General features: G+C 41.8%; 1 protein-coding gene across 3 annotated transcripts in view; it reads right to left on the bottom strand.

Moving 5' to 3' along the window:
• Nucleotides 1-22,571, bottom strand: part of adgra2 (adhesion G protein-coupled receptor A2) — a 62,743-nt gene extending 40,172 nt beyond the window's left edge. Inside the window, exons 1-3 of one of the 3 annotated variants that reach the window (XM_044027144.1) lie at nt 21,941-22,571; nt 21,378-21,579; nt 20,364-21,055 (exon numbers count right to left, since the gene is read on the bottom strand). In XM_044027144.1, coding sequence (XP_043883079.1) covers nt 20,364-20,668 — 305 coding nt within the window. In that variant the 5' untranslated portion in view covers nt 20,669-21,055; nt 21,378-21,579; nt 21,941-22,571. Of the gene's footprint in view, nt 1-20,363; nt 21,056-21,377 lie in introns of all 3 variants that reach the window. The other 2 variants (XM_044027145.1, XM_044027143.1) reach the window with 2 other exon arrangements.
• Nucleotides 22,572-22,915: the final 344 nt, after the last annotated feature.

Below are 22,915 nucleotides of genomic sequence, written 5' to 3'. Positions count from 1 at the left end.
CATGTCGAGTTTACTTGGATAAACACAAAGTTTGATGAGGGGAGAGAATAAAAAACCTTAAAGATACCCTATCAGGATATAAGGTTTGATATACTTCCTTGCGTCAGAATTATTTTAAAAATATGTACATAAATAAATGGGCTCACCTACAAAACTTCAATTGAGAGAGTCATGTTTTTTTCACAAGATAAACAATAAAATGTCATTTCAAATGAATGAATTATCCGTCAGTCCATTAACAGCAGAGACGTTCAACTCACTTCTCTAAATACAACGTATTCCGAGAGGCGTGTTTCACGGCCTCTCGCTCTTGCTGGTGTGACGCAGTGTGAAAGGAAAAGTCAGAGCCGTACAAAGACTGTTGTCTCGTAAACCGCAGCCGCTCCTCCCTGCACCATGCCACTCACTTTGTTGGTTTGCGCAATTTGCTTCCGAAAGCCACAAAGCCTTTGAGGGCCACACAGGGGCATGACAGCGTGTCACAAATCGTATTTGCTCACTGATTTACTTCCGCTCTCACCCCCACTGTCTCTTAACTGGACGCCTATGCTCCCTATAACTTACTGCCTGAGGCTGAGGTCAAGGCCTATTGTGTGTGTGTGTGTGTGTGTGTGTGTGTGTGTGTGTGTGTGTGTGTGTGTGTGTGTGTGTGTGTGTGTGTGTGTGTGTGAACTGCCCCTGGTGCTTTTCCTGAAGCTGCTTTGGGTTTTTTTGGGTTATTGTCAACCAATCATTTTGACTGGGGAATTATCTCTGTGGTGCAGCTGTGAGGGCGCCCGCTGTGCTGTGCGCGGCACCGACGCAGGGAAGCAGCAGCGGAACAGAGGACGTTCAGTTTTCCACATCACAGCCCAGTGCAGGAGGACACACAGGGGGCCCGGACACGTCCCTCTATCTCCCGTCCTGACCGCAGCGAGAACGCCGCAAACCCAGGAACAACAGGACGTCCTGTGTGCGGTCAGGGAACGCTGCAGGTTGAGCGTCGCCGTCTCTGTTACGACGAGCTGCAGCTCACATTGTTTGAGTAAGTTGTTTGTGATGGATGTATGTATTTAAAGACACTTAAGCCCCTCCCCCATTCATTCACACATTCATACAGCACATATTAGGCCGAAAGTCATCCGATGTGAACAGAATTTGTTTTGTATATGCACGATCACACGCTCCAGATGTAGATTACAGATTAGATTGTGGGATTTCACTTTAACACGCTTCAGTCCCGTTTACCGAGTTCACGTGTGTGTGTGCGTGTGCGTGTGTGTGTGTGTGTCTGCAACATCAGAACAGACCAGGATGAATTTTGTCACGCTTATGTAAGATGCTAATAGCTATGAGCGGGGTCAATCATATACAGATCCAGAAAGTCTTCTGGTCTTGGACTTGATGGAAGTCCAAGACCGGAGTGTATCAAAGACCAAGATTGACCAAGACCAGTCCACTATATTCTTTATAAGCCCTGACCTTTGCTTTGGTCTTGACTTGAATTTGCCTTGGATTTAGTTTTGCCCTGCCTTTGTCTAGATCTGGTCTTGCCCTAGATCTGTAGTGGTCTTAACTTGATCTTGCACTGCCTTCATTTTTCCCCTACTTCAGTCTTGACCTTGACTTGGTCTTCACCTGTCCTTGGTCTTAATCCTGACTTGGTCTTCACTCAAGTCTCTCCTGACTTCTTCAGACTTGGTCTCGTCCTGCCTTGGTCTGGACTTGGAATCAAACTGCCTGGGTACTGACTTAGTCTTGCTCTACCTTGGCCTTGACCTGCTTTTACCCGGTCTTAATCTTTGTCATGACTTGATCATGCCTTGATAACTTGGTATTTATCCTAACTTGATCTTGCACTGCCTTCATTTCTCCTCTACCCGGCCTTGATCTTGACTTGGTCTTCTCCTGTCCCTGGTCTTAATCCTGACTTGATCTTGCTCTATCTTTCACACTCGTTCACACACTGCCAGCAGAGCCATCGCTTATAACAAGCAAATCTATTCCAAGAAAATCACAAAAATGTAAAAACTTGGTTTCTGGGTTCCATGAAACAGATGTAGATTACGGATTAGAATGGTGGATTTGGCTGCAATCTCATGTGCGTATCCCTGCGACATGTGAACAGATCAATATCTATGTGCAGGCACAATTACCTACAGACCAGTGGATGAAAAAGTAAAAATGTCAGCATGTAAACGCCTCGGTGGAGGTCTGTGTCTCTGTGAGTGATGTTGTTTGTGCGCGTGTCGCGAGCATCTCCTTGAAAACAGACACAAAACCGAGCCGATTAAACACCCACGCCTCCCGTCTCCGTCCCAAGCATTGATCCAGTCCTTCAGGACCAACAGAGACGAATGATAAAGGGAGTCAAAACAACCCAACGAGCCGCCGTGTAAACATCATTTCACTCCGGATTGGTCTCTTGCCCTCGAGGACCACACACACAAAAGGTGAAACGCAAAGAACCCTCGAGGGAAAGATTGGTACCGTGCCATAAAACCCAGTCGTGATTCAGAGACCAATTGGAGCCAGATAATGAGAGTGAGTCTCTCGGAGCATCATTATTGAATCAAGCCTGGTTTAATTAGCACACTGACGTTGATGTTTGGCACGCGGCTCCGTGTCACCGCAGGGGGAGAAAAAAAACAAAAAGAATAGTCCACATAAAATAAAAAAAATATTAGCTTAGGTGGATTTTCCCAACGTAATTAAATCAGATTATCCACTTTACAGCGGAGCATTGTGCGAGCACTGCTTACACAACAAGAATCATACTCAGAGTTTGACTTTCCAGTCAAGTCGGCCTTCGACTGCCAGAGTTGCATTTGCAAGTGTATTATTGGCAGTTTCGATGCTTGGCAGCGGGCTAAAGTGGACATGGCAGCGTTTCTCTTTATATACACATCACACACAGGCAGCACTCAAGAGTAACGAGAGCCGACGTCGCGGATCGGCTGGATATCGTGGTCCAAACCCAAAAGACGGATTAAAAAAAGAGTATTCCTTAATTTGGCCGTTAGCGAGTTTTCCGAGAGCCACTTTCCCGCCCACAAACACGTCAGGTCTAATAGACGCAAGAAGCCGCACGGAGCTCGGAGCGGCGAGCGCGGGTTTAGAACCTCAAAGACGAGGAGCTGCGGCTTCAAGTCCACAGACTAAACTCAACAGTCACTTAAGAGAGGGGAGAGATAATATTGTCATCGTGCATTTCCAGGAATTATGGTCTTTTCAAATCAGGGGATTTGTTGCCTCGGAAGAGTGAGGACGAGTATTCATTTGAGCCATGTGTGAACAATTTGACCAACTTCACCATTTAGACGTTTGATTTCTTAATATCTGAGAGCAGAAACGTGTCCAACAAACACTTTTTAAAAAGTTTAATAACCTGATTTCAATCATCACAAACTGTGGCAAAAATTGGTAAAAGAAAAAAACTGATTTCTTCATGGAGAAGTGGACTAATCCCAACTGGAACGGACCATAATTCCTGTAAATGTATGATTTTGAGAATTTCACGTTTATAAAATTTGATTTAATCTAATTCTACATAATATCTGAGCTCTGAAACACGTTTAAGAGTTTCAATAACCTGATTTCTATTAGAATATATATTGGATATAATGTATAATTTTATTAAATCAAACATTTTAATGGTGAATTATTTTATTTTGGGTCAAATGGCTCAAATTAATACTTTTTCCTGAGCCTTATGAATTTCCCAGGGGAAACAATTCCCATCTTAAACAGACCATAATTCTTGAAATGTATGATTTTATGACCTTTACCAGTAAGAAATTTTATTTAATACAATTATACATTAAATCTTAGACTAGAAACATTTCAATAAGATTCAATAATCTGATTTCTATTAGAATATATCACAAATGGTGGCAAACATGTTAAAACATTTGAAGAAAGTGTTTCTGGTCAGTAAATCATCAAATCAACCATTGAATATTTGTATTCAATGGTTGATTTTGGGTCAAATGAATCCTTTTTGCTGAGCCTTCTGAATTTCCCTGAGGAAATTTGATTAAATCTGAGACGAGAAACTTTGTCTTTCCAGTAACCTGACGTCCTATAGAATCTACAGAATCACAAAATAAAAGAGAATTGACAAAGAAAATGTGAGTTTCTACAGAAGCGTGGAACTGCCAGAGGGTAAAATAATAATATCTGAGGCGTTTGTTGTTCTAATGAGATTGTTTTCTTCTTGTTTTTTCTTGTTATAAATAGAAAGAACAAACACGGCGTCTCCACGCTCATCGTACCCTGATGGAAACATCCAACGACAAGCAATCAATAAAACCAACCGTCTCTCTCTTTAATGAGAAAACTTTCTCGTTATAATGACAGAGTTGAGCTGCTGGTTTAAGGGGTTAAAGTTAAGGTAAAGGGAAAACAAAGGCCTTAAAAGAACGCTGTACGACAGGCGTCTCAAACTCACATGACCTCGGGGTCAGGAGAGGACAAAAAGTCCAGATATGACATCAGAGAGTCAGTGGGAGAGCAAGTTGTCGTTCAATTGGAGGGTTGTGGGTTTGATTCCTGGCTCTGCTAAGTCTTCATAAAACACTTAAATCCAGCGTAGAATGAATGCATGAAAGACCAGTGACAGAAAATGTGCTGCACATAGACGTGGTGCATGAATGTGTGAATGTCGGTGATCGTCAATAATTTACATATTTCATTATTTATTTAAGGAAAGGGAAAATGCATATTCATAAATGATAAAATTAGCCTGAGGCTAATTTCCACCTGTCGTCCCCTTGGCAGGTTGATGTTATAAGGGATTAAAAATTAAAATTGGGACCAGGTTTTAGTCTCCATGAGGACTACAGTACTGGTCCTGACAAGGTCAGTCAGTGTTTATGCCAGAAAAGTGTCCTAAAGAGGCAACAAATACAAGAACACACACGAGTCATGTGACAATGTCATGACCCAGAATTCTCTAATAAAGGTCCTCATTAATCACATTTAATCCTCACTGCTGTGTGTGTGTGTGTGTGTGTGTGTGTGTACGTCGAGCGCAGCATAGGAGTGGTCTGTCGTTCGATTTCAATAACATGTTTTTGAATACGACAGTTAATTTAGTCTCTGAGGTTTGGCCAGCCTACATGTGGCTGCTTTGTATTTTTGGTAAAGTAAATTGTCATTTCAGGAAATGTGTATGTGGGCTGTGTTTAAGAAAAAAGAGCTTAAAAAGAAATGAAACCTTAAAAAGAAAAATCCGATTTTGTCGGTCTGCAAACACCCAAGCCTGACTGTGTGTGTGTGTGTGTGTGTGTGTGTGTGTGTGCGTGTGAAAGCGCTGCATGATCTCAGTGAGAAAATCACTAATATTATCAATGATTTTATGGTATTAAAATAATCCTGCATGACCACACACACACACACACACACACACACACACGGGGGAGAAGTGAGGCTGCAGCAGTGACCGTGTCATCTGTGTTAGCACGAGTGCTTCAGAAGAGGCGTCCACACGACTTAACCCTGTCCTCGTATGAAGACGGCACAAACCACCACACTGACTCTGTGCCCTCGAGCATGCCAGGCACTTTAAGCAGCCAGACGTGAACGTGTCCATTGTGTCCGTCCCACATGTGTCCTTGTGTGGACAAACGGACAAACTGATGGACTGACGGACTGACAAGAACCATTTACTGCTCGTCATGGACAAAATAATCCATGATATTCCAGGTTCAATATTATTTGAGGGGGAACTGTGATGTACATCTAATTAAGTATTCTGTATATTTATGTACATTTTATTTAGTGTTCTCTATATTTATGTACATTTTATATGGTATTCTGTATATTTATGTACATTCAGTATTCTGTATATTTATGTCATTTTATGTAGTATTCTGTATATTTATGTACATTTTATATGGTATTCTGTATATTTATGTACATTCAGTATTCTGTATTTTTAAGTTCATTTTATGTAGTATTCTGTATATTTATGTACATTTTATATGGTATTCTGTATATTTATGTACATTTTATGTAGTATTCTGTATATTTATGCACATTTTATATGGTATTCTGCATATTTATGTACATTTTATTTAGTATTCTGTATATTTATGTACATTTTATTTAGTATTCTGTATATTTATGTAAATTTTATTTAGTGTTCTCTATAATAATGTACATTCAATATTCTGTATATTTATGTACATTTTATGTAGTATTCTGTATATTTATGTACATTTTATTTAGTATTCTGTATATTTATGTACATTTTATTTAGTATTCTGTATATTTATGTACATTTAGTATTCTGTACATTTATGTACATTTAGTATTCTGTACATTTATGTACATTTAGTATTCTGTATATTTATGTACATTTTATATGGTATTCTGTATATTTATGTACATCTTATTTGGTATTCTGTATATTTATGTACATCTTATTTAGTATTCTGTATATTTATGTACATTTTATATAGTATTCTGTATATTTATGTACATTTTATTTAGTATTCTGTATATTTTATGTATACAAGTCAATTTTACTATTTTGACAGTTGAGATGATGAAGATGCTGAAGTTGTGAACATCATTTACTAAAAATGTTCATAATTTAATGTGTAAGGATTTAGTAAGACTTCACACGCTGGATTTACCCTTTTGTAAAACTCAGACAGAGAGCAGTGTACTTATAGTTTTTAGACAGAACAGGGTTAAATCTACTCAAACACAGAGCCCACAGAGAACAGTACAATACAGAAAATAAATAGAATACAATATAAAATCACATAATCAGCTTAAATCAACATACAGCGCAATCACACCAAACGTCTGCTGCCAGATGTTTCATTTAAAAAAAAAACATTTCGAAAACGTCCATCGAGACAAAATCCTTGACGTTCAGATCAGTTTGTAGATTATTCCAGTCAAAGCCTGAGCTGCTTATTTAAACACATTTTTCCCTTTTTGGGGAAAAAAACATCAGACCATCCATGAAGCAGACGAAGAAGACATTAACACGCTCTGTCGTTTTCCCACTGATGCTGATTGAATCCCAATTAATCACATTCCCATTGGTCAAAAACCAGGGATTTACCAGGGTTTTTTTTTTTTTGTCCAGTGGGAATAAGTTATAATTCACAGCGTTGGAGCCGACAGTCAAAAATGACTGCTGCGAGGAAATAAATGCATGAGACTGTAAAGTACTGATGGAAAAGACAGATTCACCCATTCATATCCAGCATCTGCAGCCTGGTAATCTGAACACAGCCTGGGAGACAAAGACCCTCAGAGAATCACATCGTTCAGAGAGTTTAGCTGCGCGAAGATCGTGATCTGCAGTTTGTTTTATGGCATCAGTGATACACGTTAAATCGACAGTTAATTAAACACTGGGTCCAATTGTATTTGGTCCTTTGGTCAGAATTGGTGTTAAATTAATTCATTCTGCTCAGTCTGAGCCGATACTAAAGTGTGACGTCAACACATTTGCCGGCCACTGATTGGTCAGAGAGTGTCGTCACTGGAAGAGTCACAAGAATCAAAGTGAACAACACTTTAAAAATCCTGAAAACATGCGTTAAACTCCAAGGAAATGTCGAAAATGTCAATATTTAACAGCGGAGTCACAACCAGTAATAATTTATTTTATTTTTTTTATTTATTTCTTTTTATTTATTTCTTTACTAAACGCACTTTAAATTAGTGCGTTTGTCTCGCGTATAAAACAACGTCACGGCAGTTTCTCACAGTGCTATGGTGACTCCGCCCACTCTGAGGAGGTTCTATAAAGTAATGAAAAACGACTTGACTGATACCAAACTGAGTAGTCGAGTGGAAAGTATCTGTACTTTTACTTTTACTCCACTAGATTCCCTCTAACTCTCTTTGTTACTCGTTACTACCAAATAAAATCAGACGAAGAAGAGTTGGTATTATGGTCTGTATTTATATAGCGCTTTTCTAGTCTTAATGAGCTGCTTTACACTACAGTGTTCACCCATTCACACGCTGCGACATGAGGTCAAGTGTCTTTGCTCAAGGACACATAGACTAGCAAAGCCAGGAATTTAACCCACAACCATCCAGTTGAAAGACAACTCGCCCTACCACTGATCCGCCATGGCTCAATACTAACTCCTCACTTTTTTTAAAACTTTTATGTCTATTCTATTTCTTAAGTACTTCAACTTCTACCAAAGTCATTGTCTGGTTAAAAAACAACAAAAAACAACTTTAACTTTTACTCAAGTATCTTTTTAGGTTACTTTGTACAAGACTGGGTATAATGGAACAATGCCAATCAATAAAGGCTTCAAGTCACCGCCCACCGTATACAAACAAACGCTCCCTCATACAGGTCTGATAGTTTTGCCTGTCGGAGCCTGTTTTCGGATGAAAGACGCAGCAAACAGATAAAACTCAACAACAACAACAAAATGACTAAAAGTTACACACTGCAGCTTTAAGCGGATAAAAAGAGATGAGCTGGATGTTTCAGAGTACGGAGAGAATCCTGCATTACTCAGCTTCATTATCATAGTTTCCTCCTATGAGCACAGATACGGTGGGGGGGAGGGGTTTATGCTCCTGCATTTGATATGTGCAACCACTTATTACAGAGTATACAGCATTGTGCTCACTTACCAGGCCAGTGGTGAGGGTTTGTGGTCTGTGGCTGTGTGTGTGTACGCGTGCGTGCATGCGGACTTTAAGATGCATAACTGTAAGACCGATCACATTTATTTATACAGAAAGTGTGTATGTATAACCGTGTGTGTGTGTGTGTGTGTGTGTGTGTGTGTGTACATACAAGTGGTCCAAAAAAGTCTAAAATTAAAATCTGGGTTTTTGAAATGTCTCTAATTAGAGAGGGGAGGACTGAGGCCTATTTTCAGAGCTGTGGCTGCAAGACGCCACCATATGTAAAAGACTGGACTCTCACACACACACACACACACACACACACACACACACACACAGACACACACACAATCTACACATTTCACACAAAGATCCCCAAACCTGGATTTCTTTGACTGAGTTTTAACGACCAGGAAGCGTCAATTAGGTCAATTTTCTCAATTCCATTTTTTGCTTAAGTTGACAAAAACAAGTAGATTTATAAGCTGCAATCATTTATTACAATATTTAGATTCAAAGTCAAAACACAACACAGAGTGGTAAGTTTACGGCCGCGCGGCAGGAACACAATAGTCAGTTTAATCTCCGCCTAAAGTGTTTTTTTTACACATTTAATGAGGCAATTTAGTGAATTTAGGCTGTGGAGAGAAAGCGTGTGGAATGCGGTGTTTGCCTGGTGAACATTGTCTCATTGTTCTGTCTCATAACCGCGCTTTTGTTTCCTGCTCGTGAGCAGAGATTGACAGACAATCAGGCCGTCGGCTGAAAACCGCTCAGCCCCCGAGTCTCTCACGGCACCGTCCGTGATTTTATCTGCAGCAAATCAGAGTTAACATCAAACCAACACACGGATTATTATTAAACAGTTGTATTATCAAAGTATGGTACAGCAACATTAGGGCCGCAATGATTTATTAATCGGTTTGAGTGTTATTTTTTCAATAATTGAAACAAGTTATCCTTATAATGAAGAAAACATTAAAACTTTATTTATTTATTGCTCTTGACTGAGTGTAAACACATTTGTTTTGAAATGAATGAAAACACAAAGACGTGTCCAAGAAAAGTTTCAGAAGTGATCTGCTCTGTTGCTGTATACACACAAACGCTCCCTCAGTCAGGTCTGATAGTTTTGCTTGACAGAATCCGTTATCAGATGAATGAAAGGATGAAACGGTGAAATCAGGTTACATGGTTTCTGCTCATGGAGGCTGCAGAGAGGCAGAATAATAGCAAGAAATTGCAAACTGCAGCTTTAAATGTCCGTTTTAAAATCCTTTCAGAGCAAATCTGTCAGCAAGGATCATCAAAACAGACTAAGTAATAAGTTCTGGGGTAAGTATATCAGAGAAAATACAGGACAGCATGTACACCCACCCACACCCACCCACACCCACACACACACACTGAGGCCACAGGCATTCCCACTATAGACACCCATTATATCCATGTGTCGACTCCCCAAAGCAGGAACTGTGGAAGCCGCTGTGGTCAAACACGGGGAGAGGGAAGTTAGCACTGGCAGAGAAAAGTCAGAGTCAGGCATTTTTTGGAGTAAGATAAGAAGAGAGCGCGGCACAAACATGGAGAGAGAGAAAATCCACAATAACAAAAGGCCATTCAGAGATATGAGATTACTGTGACAACACATCGCTGTGTTTTTGCCAAAAAAATCACAGCTTTTAATCAACAAACAGCAGAAGGTGATAAGTGGAAAAACGCGGCTCGTGGTCTTAAAGGGGACGTCCCACACCGGTCATGTTACCTTGACCTGTGAGGGCACAGTACGAGCCACACGTGCGGCACCGGCAGGTGCTGCAGCTCAATACAAAGCCCCGAGTATCCAGTGACAGGCCTTTGTTTGCAGTTTTGATTTATTGCTGACCACTGCTCCACCTCACATGTGTGGAGGAGAGCACCCCCCCTCCTCTCAACACCTTCCCCCCCCACATAAATAAACCCTATCGCTGCAGGAATGCTGAAGGACGGGTCCGGCGCTCACCGCGCTTTTGGAATTCTCCACCGCTGATAAGACGACCGACTGTTTGGGGGACCTTTCGTCGACATACTGTACTGTACTCCACGCCCCCCGCCCCGCCCTCCACGCAGTGACTCACAAAACCACCGACACATCTGCTGGCCCTTTGGTAGCCGTCCACACCCGAGGGCCACAAGTGACAGAGCGACCATTTGACTGAAAATGATTAAACGGCGGTTGAAGGAGCAAACAGATTTGTACCGCAGCCGGTCGAGTCAGCTCACATGAAACTCACAGACATGTCGGATTAAGACTCATTTCCATCGGATGCTGCATGAAACTTCTGCGGCTAAAAAAGGGGTCGCTCGATCAAAATAAGTGTGGACTTGGTGATGGGGGAGTGTTTCAGCTAACTAACTCGTTATACAGAATTACTGTATTTCCTGCCTCACGCTGATGTTTCACTGGGAGTTTGACCCGGAATTTAAAGCCGTCATATACGCTAGAATGCAAATTTGCTTTACGGTAGACAAAAGGTCACAGGTATCATCCTAAATATTTTTAATGGCAACATCACAGTGGATAATCAAGATATCATTTAAATTTCTAATCACAAAAGAGTTCATTTTTCACAAAGTGTCTTGACTTTTTCACTCGACCGGCCCCCGGCCCCCGGCCCTCCCTCCTGACCGGACTAGAAGTTCACTGGCCCCCTGGACGCCCCTGCTGTAAATCCACAATAACAGATGACGTCATTAAAACGTGATGATTAAATGGAACGGTCCGTTATCCTGAGTATAAATACAGATTACTATGGTTTCCAAGAATTTAAGCGAGTGCACTACTCAAGAAAATATACAACACAGAAATGTTACATATTCTCTGCGTTTTTATAATGTAAACCAGGTTTATGTCAGCAGATAACTGTAACCCAACATTATCTCTAAATCTCAATCATTTACAGTTTGACATTGTTTAAGGTTTAAGGGGGTAAAACATTGGGTGTGCGCCATAAATAATGTCATCTCCCCAAAATGTGGAAAATGAAAGTGAGGCACCCTGTGGAAATCAAGCCTTAAAACATGAACACATTACAGTAAATGGCTGCAACATAATACAGTAACTGGAGCGCAGAAGTAAGCCTGTTTCTAGCATGTGTGCTATTGGAGCGCCTCTTTTCATTTGCTGCTTATAAAACACTTTATTGAGGTGCATCTTGTTCCTGTTTTCGTTTTATTATAGAAAGTGTGAGGACTGTAAAATGAAACAGTTTGAAACGCTGGTTTAAAAGTTCTTTTTGGAGATTAAACGATCCATCTAAAAAACAACTGGTCTGACAGCTTTTTTAAGCTAAGACAAGGATAACGCTGTTCATTTAAAGGCTGTTCAGGACCTGTTATCAAGACCAACACAAGATGGAGACTTTTGATAAAGGAATGGTTCAAGTTTTATCTTTACATGTTGACGGTTAGATGAAAAAACAGATGACAAGAACAATACACTCCCTGTCTGTTCAGTGTGAAGCTACTGCTGCCATTTGTTATCTTAGCTGAGGTTAGCTTAGTACAGATGCCTGTGTAGATTCAAAGTTTTCCAAAAAAGTGTCTCTTCAAGACGTTTCACCTCTCATACCGAGAGGCTTCTTCAATTCTGAAGACTTTTCAAAAACTTCAAAATCAATTTGCTACCGACTCCCTGTGTTTTGGTTAGCTTATATTTTAAATGTACGTGTCATCTTTAGGAGTTTTATGGAGCTTTTCCACCGTACATTTCTAGCACGACTCGGCTCTACTCAGTTTGGTATCAGACACGTTGTTTTCCATTACTCCCTAGTAGCTCCACAACGTGGACAGCGTCGCCATAGCACCGCTGCGCGAAACTGCAGCAACGTGGTTTTGTTATTTGTGTTATTCAGTTCTTGTGACAACCCTGACTAACAGGTTCCACACACTTTGAGCTAGCAGCTGCTAGCAGTAGCTTCTGATCCGCTGTGTACAGTAGACACAAATTCTCTCATCTCTCTAGAAGGTTTTTGGACAAGTTGACGTGCCAATTTAGCAAATAAAGGACAATGTTCAGAAATAATATGTGTCTGATAAGGAAACCAAAACATCCCTTAACTTAGCGCAAGAAGCTAATTTTACAGCAATAATATAATACCAGCTACTGGTGCTCTTTGTTTACATCATCAAGTTGAAGGAAAGCTTCAGATTCAACCAATTTAACATTTGCTTTGCTTTGGACTGACCTAGCTAAACGTTTCTTCTCCATTGTTTACCCTCTTTATCTGAGCTTACTAGCTGCTAGCTGAAATTAACATCCATTTTCCTCATTAACATTTGCTTTGCTTTGGACTGACCTAGCTAAAAGTTTCTTCTCCATTGTTTACCCTCTTTATCTGAGCTAACTAGCTGCTAGCTGAAATTAACATCCATTTTCCTCATCTCTCTGCAAGCAAGAAAGCAAACTAATAATTCAAACATTGATTTAAAGAGCAAGCTAAAAGTAGGACGGCACTTTTGCAACTGTCGCTCACACATGACCCCTCCTGATATAACCACATATATTACCACACTTGCTGGCATATTTTTATCTCAAACCTCTGGCTCCCGTCCAGCAACATCCAACATACTTGGCCCGAGTGCAAACATGCAGTAAGGCAACTGTTATGCAGCTGTTTAAGACGAGGGGGCATCACGCCAGTGTCGGGGGCACACGGTGACCTCGCACTCCGCTCGCACACCGCTCGCACACCGAGCATGTGTGCCCACTCATTTTGGCTGGCACCCACGGAGCCAACGCCATCCGTCACCGACAACGATGACAACAAAAATACGCCAAGGGTGGAGTGTGGTTTTCACTTGGGTAAAAACCACAAGCAATGAAGCACCAACATATTCGCACATAGACTGCCACTGTATGTTCTCGTCATTGGTCTGTTATTCATTAAAACGTTTAAAACACACACACACACACACACACAAGCACAGCTGCCACCATGCAAACAGCCATCACAGCTCTGTGTTTCAGAGCGACAGCCTAACATATGTAGGATACATACAGTACATCATCAGTGAAAACATGTTTTCATCACATACTGTAAATGACAAAACGACCTTCTTTAAATTTACAGTCCACACTGGGACAAATAATCCATTTGAAGCCAGGTTTAAACTGGGTTTTGACCAGCGGGAACGTATTTAATCAGCATTCTGAAATGCTCATTTCTTTTTTGTTGTAACTGTTTCCCCTTGAGCTAACTGTCTGCTGCTAGCTGGAGGGAAGCTAAGCTATTTTTGTGTTATTTCCGGGTACAATATTTCGATGCACATTCATCATCTGGCTGTAAATAGCCATAAACGCTTGCAGTTAAGTTTAACTTTAATAACTCGGGAGAGTGCGCAATAGTTTTTCTTTCATCAGATCACCTGAAAAATCCCTTGAAAAAAGGCCAAAGAAAAAGACACAAAACGTTTTCATGCACAGTTAAGTCGAGCTAGTTCGTGCACAATTTAACTGGACTACTGTCGAGTTATTGTGTATCCGACTCTGTTACACTAGGTGGCGATATGCTCCAGTTGAGCTTGTAAGTACTGTTGACCTACTGTACATCACAGACACAACAATGCGACTTAAGCTGAATTCTGTGTCCTTCTGCCTTCCATTAACTTCACTATATTAGTTTTCGTTTTCGATCCAAAAACGCACCAATTTGAATTTTGCCCTGGTTTTCTCGTCGTCTTCTTCTTCAATAGATTGATTTTAACTGACTGAGCTCAATCATGTTATTATAGTTGTTGTGTTTCTGGCACGTGTGTGACGTCACAGTTCATGCACAGGTGAAACAAAAGCACCACAGTGGAGACCGACCACTGACGATGGTTATGGTGTCGATCACTGTTTTGTAACTGGATTCACTCCGGTTCGAAAGGTTTCGAGTATAATCTGGTTACTTTAGCGTGAAAGAAGCTTCTAGACTGAAAGTATTGAACAGACATGGAGCAAAGATCTAGAAGTGAAGGAACACTGAAGAACCCTGCCGTCTCCTCCTCCCTCTCACCCCACTGTTGGAGATCTGCTCGTCAGGGGCTGGGGATTTTCAGTCTCCAGGGGCACATCCCTCTGAACCGCCTGCCAAGCCTCTCCTCTCCCCTCTCCTTCAACCTCCTGCTCCTTTTTGTTCACCTCTCAGTTCCCACTTCTCCAACTCCTCATGTTCAACTTTCTCCTTCACTTCAGCCACTTTTTTCAAGTTCCATCATTCATCCACTTTCTCTTCAACACTTTTCACTTTCCCACTCTTATCTATTCCCCCCCCCTCCTCTACCCTTCCGCTCCTCTTCCTCTGCCAGTGATCCAGCTCCTTTGCAGCCGTGCATAATTACGCCTAAACACGAGCCTGTGCAGGCTCACATCTGGAAGGAGTTTGGACATGGCAGTTTCCTACCAAGACGACTAAATATTTAGGTTGAGAGTTACTGCGTGTGGATGAACTCGTGACGGAGGGGGGTTGGGGAGCGGAGGGGAGAGAAACGGAGAGCTGGAGATAAAGAAAAAGAAGGGAAAGTCATGACATGATGCATCATTAGACCAGTATTTGGTGGGAGTTTGCAGGAACGGCAATGTAATCAACGTGCAGCACGAGGAGGAGGAGGTGATAATACCGGGGTGACCGGTCGCCGCTTTATGGCTGGCAGCAACAACAAACAGCCAACTAATAGTTTTAATAAACAAATCCCCATTGGGATTTCCCATGAGGCTGAGGGGCCTCAGCTGGAATGTTCACAGGAGCCAGCTGTTGTGCATTACACGTAGCAGGCGGCCCCGGAAACCCTGGGCCTGGTGTCCTCCAGCCTTGCTCAGCATGGAGGAGAACATTCCCCCACGCGGGGCTGCCCGAGGCAGCGCCGGTCGATTGCGGGGAGGGGACCGCGGTGATGTCGAGCGCTCCCCCGCTGCACCTGGGATACTGTCTTCAGCCTCCGAGCAGCGTGAGGAATGTCAGGAATAACACGAGAATCAACACAACTTCTCACATTCCACATCTGGAGCTAATGTCGTGAGCAGCGATGGGAGCGCGGGAGGCTTTGAGGAGGACTCGCCGCCGCATCTCCAGGAAAAACGGACTTTCCAGGCTCAGCAGTTCTTAAGGGGTGAAAGGTAAAGGAAAATGGGAGTGCGGGTGGAAGTGTCGCCGAACGCTAAACGTCAGTCCCAAAACAAACTCCACCAAAATTAGTAGTTGCAGAGATGGAAGATTATCTTCAAATACCTCCGCCACTGAAACCCAAGCCCTGTTTTACCTCTGGTTTTTAGCAATGTGTGCCCCAGATGTTGATCCTGTCTTTATTAAGCTCGGAACATAAGGCCATCTAAAATGGACTGCACGCTGCTCTGCTGCTCTGCTGCTCCTGGGGCAGAAATCTTTTTCACTTTACCTCAGATGCTCGCTCGCTTCAGAGGGGCATTTTAATTTTATTTTTCTTCTCCCATGTGCATGCAGCCTATTTCCCACTGGGTCAGACCACGGGAACAGTAACACACTGTGGGAACGAGCGATGGTCTTCAAAAAAAAAAAAAAAAGGGTCTAAGCAGCCGTGAAGAAAACACTGCATCGCATCCGAGCGAAACCACCACCCCAAAGAAATGTGTCATTGTTCGTGCATCCATCATGGAAGATAGTGTGTTTTGGCTGGCGGTGCGACTCTTTCAAGCGTTGTCCAAACCAACCGCGCGATGAATCGCTCCATAATTGAAAAGATAAGACGCCGAACGGCTGCGACGACGCCAATTATGTGGCAGCGCAGTGTATTTATGGGTGTCACTTATTTTTATTTATCTTTATTTCATAATTACACAAAATTGGCTTTATATTTACGTTACATTTTCCCACATCCACTCTTGCGGGTTTCGTCACTGCAGGCCGTGAGAGAAGTTTGTGTCCTTTTTTATTCTTACATTTTATATGAATTAACTGTGTTTATCTTGTTTTTTATTGGCTTATTATTGCCTTTTACTTTTCCAAGAGTGATCGTTTTATTTCTTCTTTTCTTTTTCCCCTCAAAATATTTGTACAGATTTCATTAAATTCCGTCTGTGGTGGTTTTAACTGTTTGTGTACGACGCTCTGAATCTGCTTTCATAAATAAAACGGCCTCGTCTTTCCTTTTTTTGGTCACGTGTTCATTTCTTTCTATTGTTTTATTCGTACCTGATCATTAAATGGAGGATTTGTGTTGTTTTATTCACTAAATTTCATATTCATTCGTTCTATTGTGACATACCATGGGAGAAGGACTCTGTATGATCACTATTGGAAGACTTTGTGTTGTTTTGATCACATTCACGCTCTGTAATCAAACACTACACAGACATCGTACGACACTGAGCAGTTAATAAGTTGTTTTCATGCACATTGTCGATGGGTGCATTTCAAAAATGTAACAAGAATTCTTGAAATATCGCACCAATTCTTTTCAGTTGCTGACGATAAATGCACGTAAATGAAATGAACACAGATTCGTCGTGTGAAACGATCACAATGACGGAAAGATGTCGGAAACAGCGGATGAGAGGATGTTCTTCTTCTTCTTCTTGCGCCACCTACTGTTTATCCTGGTGAAATAAGTCGCAAAATTTGCTGCAGCGCATGGAAACACATGAAATGGCATTTTTCGCTTAAATAAAAGAGGATATTAACTTTAATAATTGCATGTTTCATACATATCTAGACTTTATTTCCAAACGTGAGTGAAATAAATCATGAAATAAAGCATTCTGACCATTATTCCATGAATCTACAGCTACAGGAACTCTTTATCATCAATCTAAGGCATCTTAAGCCAGTCGTAGACAGAAAAACACAATTAAATCCATTCAAAATTTGTTTAACTGCAAACGAGGATATTAAAAAAATGCACTTGCACGTTTCATATCTCAACTATGATATAACAATATTCTGAATTCCCCTGATGCAACAAACACCAAGTTAAATGATGTGAAAAACAGACCATAATTCCATGAATCAACAGCTACAGGAGCTCTTTATCATCCAGAACACGTGGAGTTTGCATGTTCTCCCCGTGTGTGCGTGAGTTTTATTCCGGGTTCTTCGGTGTCCAAAAACATTCAGATTTGGGGATTAGGTCAATTGGACGCTCTAAATTGACCATGAGAGCGAACGGTTGTCTGTCTCTATATGTGTCCCTGTGATGGACTGACGATCTGTCCACGGTGTGACCGTCATGTGGAGAATAAAGCGCTAGAAGATGAGTGAACACGTGCCATCTTACCCTTCTTCTTGCGCCACCTACTGTTTAATCTCAGTGACTTAACAGGATGGAAACACACATTTATTTTCTTTCTATCGTCATGGAAACAACTTATTTCACCCACGGGTTCAGTTGTTTTCTGCCTCCACCACAGAAGGTGACTGTGAGACAGGGTGTTTGTGCTATTAAAAGCAGGCGCCAACGCAACAGTAAAGCACAAGGCCGGATATAAAATACGCAAAATGTGTTTCTGTTTACTGCAGTTTTTGCTGGAGTCAGCTGGACCATGTGCAGGAGGAGGCGGAGCAAGAGGGAGAGGGAGAGAGAGCGAGTGAAATTTAAAGTGACAGAGTTGTGTGAGAGAGGCAGGGCCACGGTGATGGCTACAGTCAGTCTGCCCTCGCACTGATCTTCCTAATGCTTTGCAGAGGAGCGACGGCTCAGCCCTCTTCTCCACTCTGCAGTTAAACCAGATCAAGATGTAAACTTCTGACCTAACAAGTCTTATTACTGCAACAAGCCCCCAGTACAGTTAAAGCTCAGGTCACGGGGTCACAGTCAAGGCTGTGCGGGCCTCTTCACAGAAACTCCGCCCCTCCGTCACAAACCACCGAGTATTATTTTTATGTCAATTAAAACTAAACATTCACCAGTTAACCCTTCCGTTACCATCCTGTCCTTGAACACTTCACAATACCGTAACAAAAGAGTAGACCAGAAACTACCGGGAAAGCAGAGATATTAGAGCTTCGCGTCCGTAAACTTGCCATTACGGTAGCGGTACGAGCGTCCAATCACAGACGAGATTCACCAGCGCGGCACGCGTTTGTGACGTCAGCTTCTCGGTAACCGTAATTGCTTAACGGCTGAATAACGGCCAGTTATCCAATGTGAAAGTTATCTTGGAAAAAGATAGCAGAACTCCCTCACTGAACAAGTGTACAGCCATAAAATCAAAATAAATCCAGGCGTCTGATTCTCATGATGCTCATCACAGAGTTAAAGTGTGTATTATGACACAAAACATTACTAGAGTTAGTATTTTATTATTCGTATACAGCAGGATTCACACTGGTGGAAGTTTGTTAATTGATTAGAGCAGCCACACTGTCATCTCCTTTTTGGAAATAAAAGTCTTTCATGTTTTTACCAAGTTGTGGACGTGTGTATTTAAAGTATATTTAAGACATGCAGTGGATTTGTTTTATCTTGCGTAACTCTGTCGTCGACACAGGAAGTGTATCTGCTGTGGAGCTTTAGCTTTCTCTACACAGGGTTTTACTTTGAAAATCATACAAGAATATACTTTAAAATCTTCCTCTGTACTCTGAACACCCGGACTCAAACATCTGCAGACCCAGAAAACATCTCACAATAAAGCTCCCGTTGAAAAGCTTCGGGAAGCAGAAACACCAGAATGCTTTTACTTTGAAACAGGAAGTCCAGTGTGTATATGAGCCGTGTCTGTATTTCCCAATAGAAAAAGATGCTATAGCAAGCTAATGCTACATACCTGTATATACTGTATATAGCAGAGCTGTAGCAGTTTTTCCTGACAGTGTGGCTGCTCTAATCTGTTAATCTGGTAATCTGTGCCTCAGTGAAAACCCGTGTACGCATCCAGTGTGAACCTGGCCCGAGGCTGCAGAGTTCTAAGTGTCATCATCTGCTAACGTTTACGACTGAACACATGGACTCTATACCAGACAAACACAAACACGGGCCGTTAGCTCCGCGGCACAACACGTTCCATTCCAGTTAGCTTTTCTTTTTCTTGTTTGGACAAAGAAAAAGTTAACACACACGCACACACAGACACACACACAGACACACACACGCACACACACACACCTGTGAAAAGCCTTCACTCAAACACCACAACAACATAAACATGGAGACCAACTCCAGGACAGAAAATGGAAACAACAACAATCTTCTACCTTTAAGCACAAACAAAACTAGCATGAGGAACAATATTCATGTGTTATTATTATTATTATCATTATTATTATTGTACAGATTCAAGTTGATTAAACATTACCTTTAGCATCTTACATCATTTAACTACTTATATCTGGGATATTTAGACTTGTCCCGTCATGGTGATAGTGTTATAATAATGATGTAATGGGGAGTCATTGTATGAGAATACCATCTTATTTGCAGAGTAATTAGAAATAAGAGCTAAAAGACTAATGTGTGGGTCAGACTGGAGGCTACATTTCAGGGTAACATGTTGATCAGAATCAGTTCTGGTTTCCATTACACTATGATTCCATTATTACTATGATTACTGTGGAAATAACATGTTATTAATGTCATATTCTCTCCTTATTAACACACTATTACCAGTGTTACTTCCTAATCAATTTGGAAAAACTATAATATTACATCTCTATTATAAAGTATTACCATATAATGTATAAATCGTATAGTAATTTGGATTGTGAACCAAGTCTTCTGTTGTAAAAACCACAGTTAAATCAGTGTTGCAGTGTCAGACTCACAGAGTGACCGTCCTGTTGGGCAGCAGACCCGGATCCGGAGCCTCGGTCAGGTCCTCCTTGCTGCAGCTGACCCTCTTGCCCACAGCCTGGACGCCGTGCGCTTTGGGCCGCTCGTCCGTGCAGCTGCAGCCGCTGCTGGAGGCGAGCAGCCCGGGACAAGCCTGCGAGAGCCGGGGCCCGGCGCCGGAGAGCAGGAGCAGCATCAGTACCAGACGCCCCGGCAGCGGAGGGATGACAACGCCGGGCGCAGACATCGTCCTTCGGCTGGATCTCAGCTCCTCAGCTGCACCCCCGCCTCCAGTCATCCCATATCTCCACCATGGAGCAGAAAACGAAAAGAGTTCGGTTTTTGGGGGGAATGAATGGCTGACTCGGAGAAAGAAGTTCCGCCTCAGTTGTGAGCACACATCATCCGTTCATTCCCAAACTATTTCGGCACCGCAGCGTTTCCAAGTGTCCCCGTTATGTCATGGCAAGCTCGTGCGCACGACTCCCTTTGATCCAAGGAGGAAAAGTTAATGAATCCAAGAGATGAGAGAGTCCATCCAAACGTCTCCAGCACCGACGAACAACCCGGTTACAGAGAAGGAAAGAGATTTACACCAGTGTTGGGAAGTTTGCCTCAACTTTCCCTTTGTCTTTCTGTGTAAAAGTTAATCCAGAGGTGAACGAGACTGAGACCAAAGTGTCCTCTGTGTGCAGAAGTCATACAAACACAAGAATCATCTCAACTTTTCTCTAATGTCTCGCTTCTTCTTCTTCTTTCTTTCTTTTTTTTTTTTTTAAACTTTTTTCCCTGAGAGTTTTGTCCCTGATCCTGGAGTTCTGCGTAAACTGTCTCTCTCCACTTGTGTGGAGACGGAGAGACTAAATAAACACGTATGGATTAAATTAAATAATAATAATAATAATGTTAATAAGAGCTGGACTTCATGGACTGCTGCTGCTGCTGCTGTTAATCCCCAAACTGAAGCGGTTTTGCCTCCTTTGCCTCTGTCACACACTCAAACTCACTCTGTTACAGCAGCAGGACCCAGTGCGTCCCGCTCCGTCTGCGTCTGCGCTCTGGTCCCCGCGGTCCTAGCGCGTCCAGTTCTGCTGCTGCTGCTGCTGCTGCTGCTGACAGTGAGGAGCAGGAGGAGGATTCACTTCTGACCTGAACTTTGACCCCTCCTCAACTCACTTCAGAAGACTGGAGACCAAGATCAGAGCTGTCCTGAATACAAATGTGGAAGAAAATAAATAAATCAATGAAGTGAGTGAATTAATTTGCATTTTTCCACTGTGTTTCTTATTCTTACAATAGTTGGCATCCATAATGCAGCATTATTTATGATTATTTTTATCTGCAATGTAGTTTAATACAGTTCCAAGACGTGCTGCACAAAGAGTTTATAGCAATCGTTAATTTACAGCTACTTTTTTGGGTGAATTCATGTTTTTTTTCCCTTTCCATCTTTCTTTCTTTCTTTTCTCAGAGAAAAATTTACAAGCTACAATTGGCTAAATTCTGTAGCCAAAGTCCAAAGTATTATTTATTCATTTATGTATTTATTTTGGGCTGCATGATGACTCACAGGTGATGTAATCATAGAAGCAGCAGCAGCACATCATGGCGCCAGAAGACGTGTCGACAGAAACGGATTAAGAAATCATGAACTTACAGACGTGAAGGACACACGGGAGAGAACTCGTCCACGTCTGTCCTCGCTGAAAAACTGCAGGAAAGAAGTCTCCAAATATAAAGATCTAGGAATAGAAAGTCAAGAGAACGTGGAGCAATAACCGAACGGGTGGTCATAAAAAAATAAATCACCAAAAATGGACACACAAATCAAAAGTGACCAAAGTTCCTCTGGGATTTAGAACATGGTTCAAAGAGACTGTTTTTTACTGACTTTATATAAATAAGTGGACTGAATTTTGAAACTTGAAGACAAACATGTCCAAGGGGCGGCAGTTAGGGGGTGCTGTTGAGACATTTTGTGACCAATGGGAGGAGTCTTGACGTGAACTCACCTGGAGGAGATAACGGTCAACTGAGCAAGAAAAAACACAACAACTGTGCAAAGGTGACATTAAAATAACATCACATACACAAGACTCCACAGAATTTCAAAATAAAAGTGCTTGTCTTTATATGCAACACTTAATATACATATAGTTCACAATATAAAACGTATTTATGATGCAAAATAAATACCGGGCCTTAGGTTTGAGACCTCTGTCCAATAGAATACAATCATTTTTATAATTTTTATTAGATTTTGAGCAAATTTTCAGGAGTTTTCGTTCCGCTAAAAAGACACAAGTGTTGGGAAAAGCAAAAACAAAGAGAGTATGCACACCCATTTGTGGCTCAGGACAAAATTGTGTAAATGATGATGATGATGATGATGAACATGTGCAGTAACTACTTTTCTGTTGTTGAAGAAACAAAGTCTTCAGGGTAAACTATAAGCACGAGCTGAAGGCTTCTTGTGCATCGGCTCTTTGAGCAGATGAAAGTCTTCACCAGTGAATCAGCGGGATGCAGGAGAAGCAGAGACTTT

The sequence above is a fragment of the Solea senegalensis genome, linkage group LG5 (assembly GCF_019176455.1).
Source record: "Solea senegalensis isolate Sse05_10M linkage group LG5, IFAPA_SoseM_1, whole genome shotgun sequence".
NCBI classification, from domain to species: Eukaryota; Metazoa; Chordata; class Actinopteri; order Pleuronectiformes; family Soleidae; genus Solea; species Solea senegalensis.
The sequence above is the reverse complement of the archived record's forward strand: the minus strand, read 5'-3'. Positions and strand labels throughout refer to the sequence as shown.